A 16,212-nucleotide genomic window follows, 5' to 3' on the forward strand; every position below is an offset into this window, starting at 1 on the left:
CTTGTTAAAAAAAAACTATTTAAGGAAAAAAAATAGTGCCTCCATCTATCCACCCAGGCAATCATCCTCCTGGAGACATACAACTGCTAATGTAAGTCATTGTTCTTAAGTATTTAAGTATAATATGAAAGATTATTATTCAGATAGTGACAAGGAAGATAAACTACAAAAGAAAATAGGAAGAGCCTGTCACAGTTATAGGTGAGGTGATTACAGTCATCTAAGGTAAAAAGAGATGAGAGGCTGAATTGAAGTGAAAGTGGAGAGGAAGAACCGGATGCAAGAGATTTGGCCAAGGCAGAGAGAGTCTTCTCACTCTTCATAGACTTTCTCTTGATTCTTCTGACTCAGCTTCTGCCTTATTCCTTTCAGTGGAAATGGGGTTGGTGCTGGAGGCAGAAGACTGGGGTTAAAGCCCTACCTCAGATGAACACTACTTGTATGGTCATAGACAAGTCAACCAGTCTCCCATAAATCTCAGCTGTGTCATCTCTAAAATTAAAGCGTTGGACTAAATGGCCTCTGGGCTCCTGTCTGGGCAGGGCCTGACTCAGACTGGGACCCTGGTAGTTTAGGTTGGACCCTGGAACACAATGAGGTATGTGTAGGTCATCCAGCACTTAACTAAAAAGAGATGTACTTAGCTACAGGAGGAGAAGGCTGTTCAACAAGACGACAGCTTGAGGATGCCACAAATTAATTCCCCTGAGCAAAATTCACTTGCTTGAGCTCCCATCCTGCTCTACTAGTCAAACATCAGAGCCTTTCCCATGATCCCTTTATACCCAGGCAATGAGGAGGTGACCAACAGTTTGATCCTTTAAGCCCCTGAGCCAAGCAAATGGCCAGGAATGTCTCAATACCTCCAAAGGAAAAATTAGTATAACTTGCACAGGGGAGTGGGGGAGATTAACATGTTGTTTCTACAGTCTTCTCAAGTTCAACATCTCCACTCCTCTGACCCTTACTCCTCCCTCCATCCTCAGGTCACAAGCTACCTCCCCCTGTATTCTAAATGAGAAACGTGCAGCCAAACATCACTGTATCCGTTAAATAGATTCACAAACAGTGTGCTGAAGTAGGCAATGCTTTTGTGGTGTGCTCTCCAGGTACTCATCCTTGTCTGACTGAGCTCAGAAAACTTGAAATCAGGGGAGCTTACCCTCATTTCTATCATGTACGCTGGGCCAATCTCAGAATATTTTTTTTTACACAAGTGGCTGTTTATTAGAATCCTTCCAGTCTAAGACTTTTTTTCCTTCATATTATTCTGCCTCTCTGGAAAGGCACAAGAAAGGGGCCGGGGGAGGGGTGGCATAGAGGCTGGGGCTCAACCGCCAGAACACCCCAGTTCTTCATGGCTCAGCCTCTGCCTCTTTGTCGAGGTCACGGATCAGGAGGGAAGGCTCCTCAGCTTGGGGGCTGCCTTCTCCTGGCTCTGAGAGTCTTTGTGGCACCTGTGTCCAGGGGTCATTGGAAATATCAGGGCCCCAATTCAGATTCACTGGGGCTTTCTTCCTTCAGGGTAGGCCAGGGGATATTATTCCCTAGGATTTAGGGCAGCAATTGAGGGCAAATCCAGGGGAGGGGGCAAAGGACTAACTTTAGAGGGGATACCTCTGAGAGTAGCTCCAGAGCTGAAGGTTTGAGATCCCCTCACACTCATAAAGGGATCACAGCTGTGGGCCTGTGAGTCTGGGGAAGACCCTGGGCCCTGGGGGGCTGGGAGTTAAGGCTATGAATTTCCCTGCTGAGCCCCAGGGAGCATGGGAAATTTTTGGCTTCGCTAGGATTCCATGTTGAACCATTGTCATAGAAGCAGATTTAGAGATGGAAGGGACCTTCAAAATCTGGTCTCGATTTAGAGTTGAGGAAACTGAGGCCCAGAGATGGTGACTTTCTCAACTCTCCCATGCTTACACAACATAAATGGTATAGTCAGGATTTGAACCAAGTACCTCTTTCCCATACATGGTGCTTCTTTTAAAAAATTTTTGCTGGAAATAAGTGGGCCACTGCCTTTCTCTCCCTCAACAAACTTCTGTTGAAATCAGAATTCATGGCCAGGGGCAGGGCAGGGAGTGGGGAGGAGAGGCCACAGCCTATGGGAGGTAGATTTTACCCCCACCAGCTGTGACTGGAGCAGGGATGGGTGGAAATGGAACTCTAGAAGCTGCGGTGATGAGTGACCTGTGCCCCGGCCTCTCCCACCTTTCTCGGACCTTTGGCTGTCAAGCCACAGATCCAAAGGAGAGGTCATCTAATCAAGGCAACCAAGGAGGGGCCGGGTGGGAGAGAGATGCAGTCCTGGGCTTCAGTAACTCTCCCTGTGGGTGGAATGTGGCAGGGGAAGGCTGGGACATGGACAGCTTAGTCTGGAATTCTATCCTGGGGCAGGGGAGAAGTATGTGCATTAGTGTATGTCTTTTTCTGTGTCTATGTCTCTTCTGTACAGTGCCTGAGTGTCTGTCAGTCTAGGTATGTGGCTCTCCCTGAAAAAAGAAAAAAAGACTTTCCCTGCCTTTGTGTGTGTGTGTGTGTGTGTGTGTATCTATATCTATAGCTGTGTGTGCCCCCAGGGGCCAGCCTGGCCCGGTGGTCTGAGCCAGGAAGTAAGAGGTCTTTGGGTAGGTGGAGGGCTCCTGGTAAAGGAGTCCAGCAGATTCAGACAAGCGCTACTTGCACTTGTGGATATAGTAGCTGGTGACGTAGCTGATGAGGAAGATGATCCAGAATATAATGATCCCGCCTGCCACCTTCATGGCGATGCCCAGCTTCCCGGTGCATAGTTTGGTATAGATCCACTCACAGCCGGAGCTCTCGGAGGCCTGCATGTTCATGCTGACCTCATCCTGGCTGTTGCTCCACCTGCTGTACTGGACACTGCTCTCCTGGGGTTCCATCATTTTGAGGTGACCTTAAGTTCCAAGTGCAGGGCAAGGAGCTGCTCTGGTAGATGAAGTCCCCCAATGGAAGCTTGTTCTCAGTCTTAGGAGAAGGTGTTGGGTGAAGAGGTACTGCCCTCCCTCTCTCTCACCTGCAGCTCCCTACCTGTCCCCCAGCTCTGGGCGAAGATGCATTTTAGACGAGGACTTCTGTTTCCTCTGGCCTTTGGCAGGAGTTGCCGTGGGGCAAGGCCACTAATGCAGCTTGCTAAACTGTTCAGAATATTTTTTAAAGCATAAAATAAAAGTCATAGATTACAAAGGAAACCCATTTTATTGAAATATAGTTTTACATGTATACATACATGTATACACATGTGCATTATACATTTATGCATGTGTGCATGCATCATACATACATGCCTCAACCTAGGGTCTTTTAACTTGTGTGTGTATGTGTGTGTGCGTACATAGATGTATATTAACATGTGTGTTTGCATATATCAATGTCAACTTGTTTGTATACATATGGGTATATATGTGTGTGGATACATATATATATACACATATACATTTTGACAAATCCCAGGTTAAGAACCTCTCAAAAATTCAAATCATCCGGGCAAACTCTAGAATTAACAAATCCACTTTTTGACCTAGAGATCAGTCCCTGGGAATATAATTAAGGATGGTTTGTCCTCCAATGTCCATATCATGCATGAGAGCCTGGGCCATTCAAGACAATGCTAGTGAAGCACAAGCTCTAAGTGGTGACAACAAATTCAATTAAATATTGATTAAGTACCTACGACCTGCCAGGCAACCATGCCATGTATTGAGTTTGCAAAGCTAGATGGCACATTGGCCCTGGTCTCAAATAACTTAATAGCAGTTGACAGTAACACATCTTTAAGTTTTATACGGCCCCTAGCATGCATTATTTCATCTTATTTGATCCCAACAGGCTTGTGAAACAAGCATTAGAGATATAATTTTTCCCATTTTACATAGGAGGAAATTGAGGCTCTAAGAGACCTAAGGTGAACTATTTGAATCCAGATCCTCCTAACCTCATGATGCCCTTGCATACTCTCTGTCTAATGAAGGGAAGGCCAGATATACAAATGACTAGGATACACCAAGAAAGTGATTTCAGCTCAGAGGCTGTTAGAAATGGCACTTGGGCAAGAGCTATTAACAATTTGAAGATAGTAATGCCACTTGTTACCTAGTGAGGGTCAGGGAAGACTTCATGAGGGAGATGGTATTTGAACTGAGCCTCCAACAGGCAGAGATGGGGAACCCATTCTGATTTCCCCATTTGGGAGACAGAATGACCAAAGCACAGAGACAAAATTATCAAGATGAAGAGTAGGGGACAGAAAGTAACACGTTTTGGCTAAACCACAGAAGATATGAAGGAGAGTAGTATGAATTAAGACTAGACAGGTAGGTTGGAAGTAGATGATGGAGGACCTTGAATTCCAGAATCAAGAGATTATATTTTACTTGGTAGGTAACAGAGAGCCCCTAGAAGCTTTTGATTAGAGAGGTGATGGGGTCCTAGGAATGCATCAGGAAGTTTATCATTCAGATAGTGGTTTGGAGGATAGACTTAGAGAGGAAACAGATTGAAGAAAGAAAGAGCCCAACACAGTTTGGAGAGCCTGAATTGGGGTGGAAATGGAGAGGAAGAACCAGATGCAAGAGATAAGACCAAGGTAGAAAGAGTCTTCTCCTCACTCCTAAAAGCAAGAAGTCTTCTACCCTCTCCCCACACCTTCCCTTGATTCTTCTGACTCGCTCAGCTACTGCTTTATTCCCCACCACAGCCAAACTGTTTATGAATGTAAGGGAGAGTGGCCAAGTCCAGCTGTTGGAAGCATCTTCAAATTGACTTCAGAGCTAGTGCAGGTACTCTGTCTTCTGTTCCACAAACCACAAGGTAAAGAAATCAAGTTTTGATTGACCATTGAATAGAAACCAAGAGGCAAAAGCTTTCCTCATGGAGCAATTCTCACCTTTTCTTTCTGCCTTCCATCAAGGTGTGGTAAAAAATATTTTTGGTACAGATTAATATCACAGATTTAGCTGAACCATTTGGGAGGGGCCACACCTGGCCCACCCTGAGGTTGCATATACCACTGAGGTCAGAAGGAGAACTCTCAGAGGCAGGCTGCTTCTGGAATGCTAGGCTGCTTCTGGAACACTAGACTGCTTCTAGAATGCTAGGCACTCAGTTTGTCGGCAACTGTAAATTTTCAGGTTCGGTGAGTTTAATTAGGGAAAACCCTAAATTCCTTTGAACTAGCTTAATTGGAAATTGGTCTGTGGTTGCATAGGTTAAGTTTAGAGTTAATAACATTCATCTGTATTTCTATTTTCCTATTTCCTTATCTTTGATTTTTTATTAGTTTCACCTTTGTTGTTTAATTAATTCCCAAGTAATAAAATCTGATCCTTTGCGTAGAGGCTCCTTTTTTATTGGCCTTAGAGAAATATCTAAAAAAGGCAGTTCAGAGGGGAGGTTAAACCTAAAAGTGTCCCTCATATTTCTGGGACACCGATATTAAGGCAAGTCACCCAAATAACGCTCTGTATATCAAATTTTGGCCCTCACAAAGGGTCTTCTGTTCCACAAACCACAAGGTAAAGAAATCAAGTTTTGATTGACCATTGAATAGAAACCAAGAGGCAAAAGGTTTCCTCAGGGAGCAATTCTCACCTTTTCTTTCTGCCTTCCATCAAGGTAAGATTTTCTGGAAGCTTCTGAATGAAAAAACCTGGAAAGACTTACATGAACTGACGCAAAGTTAAGTACATTGTACACAGTAAGGGCAGTATTGTACAATTAAGAACTATGAATGACTCAGCTGTTCTCAGCAATACAATGATCCAAGGCACTAGTGATGAAATATGTTATCTGCCTCCAGAAAAATAACTCATATTGTCTGAATACAGCCTGAAGTATACTATTTTCACATCCTTCCTTCCATTCTTTTTTTTTAATCTTGTGCAAAATGACTAATATGGAAATGTTTTACAAGATTGCACATGTATAACCTTTATCAGATTGTTGACTAGCTCAAGGAGATGGAAGGGGAGATAGGCAGGGAGGGGTAGAATTTGCAATTCAAAATGTTTTCTAAAATGTTAAAAAAAAAACTTGTTTTAACATGTAATTAAGAAAGAATAAAATCTCGTTATTTTTTAAAAAATTTAAATAGGAAAAAAAGAATCCTCTGAAAGGGGAGAGTCCTTCCTTGGGTCCTCCCCACCCTGGGCTAACATGTGGCCTGTCAATATGGGCCCTTGTTCTTTGCCTCTTTGCCTTTCTTCTTTCTGGATCTTAGGGGAAGGAGGATAGAACTATTCTATGACCCTGTGAGCTTCAGAAGGTCAGGAGAATGATCCACCATGATTCCAATGACAAGACCAAGACCAGAGTTAGCTACCAGCTTAAGTGCCAGCAGTTAGGGTTAATTTAACAGGGAACTTAGTGAAATAAATGACTTTACAGCTCAGTGTGTGCCCCTAGGTTTGAGAGGAAAGTGTTTATAGTATTGCTTTGTCTTCTTTTGGTTTGCAAATACCCCTTTGTAAAAGCTAAGGTAATTGGTTGAATGAAACTTAGACACTAATCATTGGAGGGTAACATTAATAATAATGATGCTGATGGTGGTGGTGGTGATGGTGAGCATTCAGGACCTACCATATTCCAGGCACTTTGCTAAGCACTTTACAAATATCTTCTCATTTGATCCTCACAACAACTCTCTAAAGTAATACCATTATTATCTCTATTTTACAGATAAGGAAACTGACAGGGAGATAGGCTAAGTGACTTGCCCAGGATCACACAATTATTATGGAGGCTGGATTTGAATTGGGATTTTCCTGACTCCAGGCTCAGTGCTCTATCCACTGCACCAGGTAATTGCCTAGGACAGAATACACTGACATGTGGGCTCAAGCCAACAGCACTGGAGAAAGACAACCCCACTGCCTCACAGGGGTATTCCTACAACTATGAAGGGGAGATGTAGTTAGCCTCACTCTGGGAAAATGAGTGCAGAGTGTCAGCCTCACTCTGGGAGAGTGAGGGCAGAGTGTCACCATTCAAGGTCATTGGTGTGTCCAGATGTCTTTTGTTCAAACTTCATAACCATCCTCTTACTATCCCGCCTACACACACACACACACACACACACACACACACACACACACACACACACGCCAAGACTGTGCAGTCTTCCTTTTGCCTGGCCCTGGTCTTGTCACTACTCAGAAATTTTTAGTGGTTCTTGATTGCCTAAGTAAACACACACCTCTGCATCCTTGCACATGGAACATTTGGGAAAAGTGAAATATTTTTAAACCTTCACAGGATCCTGGGTTTGGAACTGGAAGAGACCTTGGGGATCAGCTAGTCCAACTCTCCACTTACCACTGTGTGACCTTGAGTTCTCACTTTTTTCATCTATAAAATGAAGATTCAGGTTAGATGACCTTTGAAGTCCCTTCCAAGTCTAAACCTTTATTGTGGCAGAAGGGAGCTATGCCCAGGGAAAGATGGTGACTTGCCCAAGACCACACATGACTAAAACATTTTAAAAGTGCCTAATACCTAAGGCCACCATTTCCACCTACTTTCTCTCTTAACCCTTTTGAGTCAGGTTTCTGTCCTCCCCTCCCCCAAATCTGTAGAAACTACTCTCTTCAATGTTACCAATGACATCATAATGATCAAATCCAGTGACTTTTTTTCATTCTTCATCCTCCTTGATCTCTTATCCTTTAGATCCTTTTGACACTTTTACCCACTCACTTCTTAGAGTAATTAGCACACCCTCACCCTACTTGTGTAGAAGGAGGGGGTACTTTCTTCCCTTAACTTCAGGCACCTCACAGTCTCAGTTCTCTTCTTTCTTCCCTAATGCCTCTCCTTTCTGTGTCTCCTCCCCTTGCTCTTTGTCCTCTTTTCAATTCCTAAACATAAGGATACCCCAAGAATCTATCCTTTACTCTCTGTCCCTGACAAACTTATTCATTCCATTGGTATCTTACTATGCTAATTCAACTCAATTGAAAAATCATTAATTAAGAGTCTGCTATCACTGTAGCTTACCTGGAATTAGGTCTCCACCTCACTTCCCAGCTATCTCCACACTAGTGCTGCCTCCCCAACCCCTTTTCTAACTCCCCTTTGTGCATAATCTTCTCCTACTAGAATATAAGCTTCTTGAGGGCAGAGATTGTCTTGCCTGCTGGTATTTGTATCCCCAGTAAAACGGGAGTAATAACAGGACCTATCTCACAGGGTTGTTATGATGATCAAAAGAGATATTTGTAAAGCACTTACCTGGGTACCTACCATATAGTAGGTGCTTAATAAATGCTTATTCCCTTCCCTATCTTCTAGTGCCTGGCACATAGGGGCTTCAAACCCAACTCCTCTGACACATGTTGATACATTGCTTTGTAATTGTTCTCAAGGTGATTCATTACCAAGTGTTGGGTTTTTTTTCTCCCCAGCTGCCTCATGTGATCTTTCATGTTTCAGCAACCCACCTGTCCTGGTTCCAGAAGCTAGGAAGTGCTCAATAAATGTTCCCTTGGAAAGGCAAGACTACCATGAGAATTTCAAGAACCATGACAGGTAGGTGGGGGGCAAATCCTTAGGCAAAAGTTATTTTGGCATCCCTAAAATAATACACAAGAGCATTATGGACTAACCACTGGACACTCCTCAGTATGTAGCCTAGCTCTTGCCCATAGCACAGGTATCTGGGCTTCCCATTCTTTGCCCAGAATCACAAAGATAATAAATGTCAAAGGCAAGCTTCAAATTCAGATCTTCCTGACCCCAAGACTAATTAACATACTACCCACTGAACCAGACAGCTGCCTCACAAAACCCCTTCTACTCCCAAGGAACTTACTATACCTGGTGTACAGAGAAGAGAGAAGTCCCATCCACCATGCTTCCACAACTTTTCCCATAGGGATGAGTCATAGGACCATCTTGACCAGGATTTTCTACACTGCCCTCTAAACCTGGCTACAAGATAAGGTCGCCAAAGTGCCTGAGGGAAGCCCCCAAGAGAATGCCTGATGCCACACATGGCACTAGCCTGAAATGACAGGATAGCCAGGAGCTAAGCACCCAGTGGAAGAGGGGCTGAGACTGACTGACCCTCCCTTTGTACTCCCTCCTCCTTATGAACTGAAGAATGGCTGCCTTCTTACATTGAAGTCAGGTGCACCACTAGGTGAAAGGGAGGATAAAATCTGGGCCTTGGAGTCAGGAAGACTTGAATTTGAATCCTGCCCCAGGCAATGACCAGTTGTGTGACCTTGAGCAAGTCACTTAATCTCTTTCAGCTTCAACAGTCATATCTGCAAAATGGGGATAATAATAATATCTACCTCATAGAGTTGTTGTCTGGCTAAAATGATATAATATATGCAAAGTGCCTGGCAAACTTTAAAGTATCATTTAATATTGGTCATTATAATTTTCTTCCCATTGCCTAGACAGCCCAGTCTAATTTAGGGTCTTCTTTCCTTCCTATACCTAATATAGGTATATTCCTTCTAAATGAGACATGCTATGTGAAAATCTGTTTACTAAATACTCTGAATGATTGGTTATTCACATTATGAAATATTTTGCCACAGAAGTAATTTTAACTCATGTTTATAACTTGTTGTTATTGTTTGGTCATGTCCAACTCTTCTCAACCCCATTTTGGGTTTTCTTGACAGAGATACTGGAGTGGTTTACCATTTCCTTCTCCAGTTCATTTTACAGATGAGGAAACTGAGGCAAACAGGGTTAAGTGACTTGCCCTGGGTCACAGACATGTACTAGCTGCACTCCCTCGTTGCCCAACTTTTGTTTTTGTTCTTTGTTTTTACTCTTCCTGGCTTAGGTATCAGCACCATATTTGCATCATAAAAGGAATTTGGTGAGACTCCTTCTTTGCTTATTTTTCCAAATAGCTTATATGATATTGGAATTAATTGTTTTTTGGTAAAATTCACTTGTGAATCCTTCTGATGCTGGAAGAGGTTTATTCTAAATCATGTGGCCACCTTAAATACTTAAAGTTCACAAAATTATTCATTCTTATTAACTCTCCTTCTTACAATATATAATAGTATTGTTTATATAATCCTTATGTCTGAGGCTGTCATATGTCACCAAGTATACAACCCCAAGGGATTTCTCACATCTCTAGCTCCTAATCCTTACTCAGGAGAGCTGGGAAACTTTATAATATCATCCCTCTATTATAATAATAGCAGTAATAAGAGCTAGTACTACAATAAGGCTAGAAGATAACAGATGAAGTACCTGAGACAGACAGAGTGAGTGACTTTGCTCAGGGTCACACAGCTGGTAAGTTTCTGAGCTCTGATTTAAACTCAGGTCTTCTGGAATCTAGGGCCAGAACACTGAACTGCCTAGTAGGCATTCAGTTCATAAAACAGGAAGTTTTATTGACAAGTCTTATCTCTACTTATAGAATGAAAGTTTCTAAAGGGCACAGACTCTTTCATTTTTGCCTTCATATCCCCAGATATTTTTGCAACTATCAGATATATTTGATATCCCCAGTTATCAACAGTTATCCTGACTTTTGTCCTGCCACTGGACTTTGATGACTCTGGAACAGAGAGATAGACTGAGGACTTTGAGCAACTACGCCTCACTGAAAGCCAGTTCACACATAAGTCAAGACATCATCTATGCTTTCATTGGTCTTCCTTGAAAATTGTTTGGGACAAACTGCCTCAGTTTACCCAAATAATTTGAGGAGACCACCAAGTCAAGCAGAGATAGATTTATTGCATTCTCATGAGAACAGGCGACCTCATGCTAGAGATGAGATCCGAAGTAATGGGCTCATAAGTTGGGTTTTTAATAGAGATTTTGAGAGGGGTGGTCCCCTAGTGTACAGGGTGAGCTCACAATCTAACATCCAATCCTGTATCACCCAGTATGCGTGTTCAGCTCGTGATCAGGGTATGGATACACGTTCCAAGAACAAGGGGGAAAGGGGAGGGGGAAAAGGTCAAACCAAGGGAGGGGGGAAAGGGTGAAACCACAAGAGGGGTGAAACCACTCCTAACCATTCCACCTGGGTAAGGAGAGGCAGGGGGGAAGGAGGGAGTGATCGTACCAGGAGCTGGTACTGGGAGGAGTTAGGACTTAGGAATGTAAAGGGGGAGGTAGTATCTGGGTGGGGTTCAAGCTAGCAAGACACATCTTCTCTTGCCTGGTCATGAGGTGTGTTGTAGCAACAGCATAACAAGGACAAGGAGTTTAGAATGTAGGCAAGGTTGGGGCAGGGGGGCAGGGAAGGGGTACCAGGGTACATCAGGTTCAGTAAGGCAAAATACATGATTTCTGTTATGAGCAATGGAATAAAATATGAACAAAATAATCTGACTATAACAGGGACTGGGGGCTGGGTACTTTCCAGACCCCATCCTCCTAATCTGAACTGACTCAAGTCCACCTATCCCATACAAAAATGAAGGATGAACAACACCAAGCTTCTTGAGAACCTGGACTATGTCTTATAATTTATTACTCACCCACCCAAATAGCTTAACACAGGCATAGGCACATAGTAAATCTCCAATTAGTATTTGGTGATTGATCAAAATAGCATGGAAAGATTTTTTCAGACTCATCAAAATGACATTCTCTGAACACCCCTTATATAGGTTCAATGAGAATGACATTTTCACAAAAGTCTTTGAGTCTTCTGTTTAATATGGTTCAAATTAAAATCAATTTTTAAATCAAACAAGATCCAATGAATTTTATTGAGTATTATTTTTTAGAAGGATAAGAGGAAAAAGGACTTCCTATGATCCTCTCTTTCACTTACCCATTAAATGCAGTTATTCCATAATATTCTATCTTTAGCCCTCTTCTCACTCACCTTTCTCCCTTGGCAATTTCATCCAATCCAACAGTTTCCAATTTCAACTGTATATAGATGATTCACAATGGATGAAATGTGCTACCCACCTCCTAATGAAGAGGTGAAGCACTCAGAGTATAAAATGAGACAAATATTTTTTAGACATGGCCAATGTGCAAATTTCTTTTGACTGCCTCTTCATATTTATAATGATTTTTTCTGGTATTCTCAATTGGGGAGGGGGAGAAGATTGAGAAGGTAGATTTCAGGTGATTAAAACAAATTTAAAAATTTAATTAAAAAAAACAAACAAAAACCTGATGACTCATGAATCTGTATCTCTACCCTCCAATCCTAAAACCAAATCTAGCATTTTCAGTAGTTGACTAGACATTACCTTTTGGACATCCCTCTGTAAATTCAAGCTCAACATTTCCAAAATTTTATTCCTCTTTCCTCCAAAACCTATTCCTTTTCCTTTTTTTCCTCTCATTTCTGTTGATAGGGCATTGGCTCATTAGGTGACTTGCCCAGAGCCACATAGCCAGTATGTGTCAGAAACTGGAGTTTACACCTTGGGCCTCCTGACTAATCAGCTCTTTAACCTTGATGCTTTTCAAATCCTATACAGAATAAGTGCTTTAAAAAATACTTGTTGAATGTATTGGGGTGGGAGGAACTTAGAGAACTAAACCTTTTGGTCTAGGACACAGTTCCTTGTCAGGTCATAAATTAAACTTTCATCTTCAAAACCATAATTATAATAATAACTAATATTTATATATGTGCATATGTGATATATGTATATATGCACATATAATATGCATGTGTGTATAACACATTTATATTCCTCATCTGTAAAATGAGCTGGAGAAGGAAACAGCAAACCAATCCAGTATCTTTGCCAGGAAAATCCCAAATAGGGTCATAATGAGTTGGAAACAATAAAAAAAGACTGAAAAACAACAGCAAACATTTATATAATGCCTAGAAGACACTATGCTAAACTCTTTACAGTTATTACCTCATTTTATACTCATAATAACCCTGGAAGGTGGGTACTATTATTATCCCCATTTAACAGATGAATAAACAGGTTATGTGACCTGCCCAGGGTCACACAGCTAGCCAGTGTCTGAGACCAAATTTGAACTTATGTCTTGACAACTCCAGGCTTTACAACTCCGCTGCAACATCTAGCTGCCGATCCAGTGCTTTGCCTGCCTCATGTGCCCCCCATTTTTGTCATCTCTGCAATCCTTTTGAAATCATTACTCACTGTAATAATGAATCATGAGATCATAAATGAAGAGTAGTAAGGGATCTTAGAGTTCATAAAGTCCAACCTTCTCATTTAACAGATGAAGCCCAGAGAGGCTGTGACTTGTCTGAGGTAACACAAGCAGGAAACAACAGAGAGGCAGGATTAGAACCCACTGCCTCTAACTCCAAACTCAGTCTAATTGGCCTTTGACTTTATTTTCATTTGTTTTATTTAGCTATGATGGAAGTGATTAAAAACCATCCATAACACTGAGAAGGATAATTGTACTTCATGACTTTCAATGGGCCAATGCTTGCCGTGCAACCATTCTGGGCCATTGCCCTCCCACTGGGGCTCTGTGAGAAAAACTCTGTAAGTCCTGAAGTGAGATGTAAATGTGAGCTACTGCTGACTCTGAAGTCAGAGAGAAAAGAGAAGATACACCAGGGGGAAAATTCTGTTTTGTGACTAGCAGAATAAATGGTCCTGGGATGGGTTTCCCAAAGCAGGCATTATCCAGCTGTCATCTCTTCATGTGCCTCATTGTTTAGTCTTATTTTCTCTCTCTCTCTCTCTCTTTTTGGTGGGGAAATGAGGGTTAAGTGACTTGCCCAGGATCTCACAACTAGTAAGTGTCAAGTGTCCGAGACCGGATTTGAACTCAGGTCCTCCTGAATCCAGGGTCAGCGCTTTATCCACTGCACCACCTAGCTGCCCCCTTATTTTCTCTTGACTCCTAGAGCTGGGACTTTGAGGGAGAGTCACATAATCATTAGCACCTTGTATTCAATTATTAGGAACAATTGATATATTTGTGAAACAATATCTTCATTTTTTAAAGCTAGCATTTTAAGGTTTACAAAGTACTTTCCTTAGACAGGACAGTCACAAAGTTAAGACAACACACTTGCTCCATGGATATCCACACAATGCCAAGAGATCTAGAGAAGGCTCACCATCTTGGATAGATGTCAGATAAGGGTTTCTGGGAGGAAATGGTCAGGAACCTAGAATAAGAAAGTGTGGATGGGTTGAGAGCTATATCCTCGAAGAGAATGTTTACCTCAAAATATGGAAGTATTCCTCACAAAACCTCTGAGAGGAAAAAGTGAAATGAGCACAACCAAGAAAACATTATGCACAATAATAGCAGTATTGTTCTAAGAACAACTTTGAATGACTAAGGCATTTTGAGTATTATAAATACTCAAATCAACTACAAATGATCTATGAAGGAAGATGCTCTCCACATCCAGAGGAAAAAAATAATAGAAGTATGTATAATATACACATATTTGTACCTAATGGGAACCTCCTCTAGGGCACAGTGAAGAGGGAAAAAAAATTAAAAGTGTATAGTAGATAAAAAAACTTAGAAGGAAGCACCAAAAAGCAGGGTGGCTTTGAAAATAATGCATAGTATTTATTACATTGTTTTTCAAAAAAAGGTAAACTGTGAAATGGAAATCCATGGTTTTATACTGAATCCTCCTTTTATGTTGTACTGTGTACATGGAAATGTTCTTTTTTTGGTCTTTTTGTAATTCAGTTCAAAATTATTTTTAAAAAAAATTTAAACCTCTGATTGGTAGGCGAAGTGAGTCATAGTCCCTGGGGCACAGAGAGGTTGGGCCTTGTCCAAAGTCACAAAGCCAAAAAGAAGCTGGACTTAAAGCCATCAGAAGCTTTAAACCCAGGTGGCTTTGACACTGAAGCCAGAATTCTATGTACTACACTATGCTGGCTCTTTGAAAGGTAGATAGTGCAAGTTTTATCTTGCCTCTTTTACAACTGAATACACTAAGCCTCACATGGATTAGATGAGGTGCCAAGTCAGACAATACCAGAGGCACAAAGTAATTTTAAGACTTCTGCCTCCAAGTCCAGTGCTTTTCAAACTACCCCACATTTTCTTCTGTGATTATGTGACCTTCTATGGACTTACCAAGGCTAGGTACCAGAAGATCCATTTATTTTTTTTAATTTAATTTGATTTGATTTTTTAAATATTTTTCCAATTACATGTAAAGATATTTTTTGAGTTTCAAATTTTCTCCCACCCTCCCTTCCCTTCCCCCTCCCAAAGCCAGCAAGCAATCTGACATAGGTTATACATTACAATCATGTTAAACATATTTTCACATTAGTCGTATTGTAAGAGGAGAATCAGGGGAAAAAAGGTGGAAATGCTAGAAAAAATAAACAACAACAAAAAAAGCAACAACAAAAGTGAAAATAGTATGCTTCAATCTATATTCAGACTCCATAGTTGTTTTTCTGAATGTGGAGAGCATTTTCTACCATAAGTCCTTTGGCATTGTCTTGCATCATTGTATTGCTGAGAAGAATTAAGTCTATCACAGTTGCTTATCATACAATGTTGTTGAGACTGTGTACAATGTTCTCTTGGTTATGCTCATTTCACTCAGCATCAATTCATGGAAGTCTTTCCAGGTTTTTATGAAATCCATCTGCTTATAATATAATACTATAGTATTCCTTTACATTCATAAACCACAGCTTGTCTAGCCATTCCCCAATTGATGGGCATCCCTTCAATTTCCAATCCTTTGTCACCACAAAAAGAGCTGTCATAAATATTTTTGTACATGTGGGTCCTTTTCCCTTTTTTATGATGTCTTTGGAATACAGACCTAATAGCGGTATTGCTGGGTCAAAGGGTATGCACAGTTTTATAACCTTTGGGACAAGGTTCCAAATTGCTCTCCAGAATGACCTAATCCAGTTCACAGCTCCACCAACGGTGCATTAGTGTACCAATTTTCCTACATCATCTCCAACACTTATCATTTTACTTTTTTGTCATATTAGCCACTTGGATAGGTGTTAGGTGGTACCTCAGAATAGTTTTAGTTTGCATTTCTCTAATCAGTAGTGATTGAGAACATTTTTTCATATGGCTGTAGAAAGCTTTAATTTTTTCATCTGAAAACTGCCTGTTCATATCCTTTGACCATTTCTCAACTGGGGGAGGGGGGAATGACTTGTATTCTTATATATTTGATTCAGTTCCCTATATATTATAGATATGAGTCCTTTATCAGAAACACTGCCTATAAAAATTGTTTTCCAGCTTTCTGTTTCCCTTCTAATCTTGTTT

The 16,212-nt window shown here is 41.3% G+C and overlaps 1 protein-coding gene across 1 annotated transcript; it reads right to left on the reverse strand.

Annotated features, from left to right (window-relative positions):
* Positions 1-2,675: 2,675 nt before the first annotated feature.
* LOC122751496 (small integral membrane protein 1-like) lies at positions 2,676-2,906 on the reverse strand. The gene has a single exon (XM_043998566.1). The coding sequence runs from the start codon at positions 2,904-2,906 to the stop codon at positions 2,676-2,678; it is 231 nt and encodes a 76-aa protein (XP_043854501.1).
* Positions 2,907-16,212: the final 13,306 nt, after the last annotated feature.

This window comes from Dromiciops gliroides, chromosome 3, assembly GCF_019393635.1.
Source record: "Dromiciops gliroides isolate mDroGli1 chromosome 3, mDroGli1.pri, whole genome shotgun sequence".
NCBI lineage: Eukaryota > Metazoa > Chordata > Mammalia > Microbiotheria > Microbiotheriidae > Dromiciops > Dromiciops gliroides.

What these genes read in the sequence shown, in the direction of transcription:
- LOC122751496 (XM_043998566.1), bottom strand. Translation starts at nt 2,906, where the DNA reads ATGATGGAACCCCAGGAGAGCAGTGTCCAGTACAGCAGGTGGAGCAAC.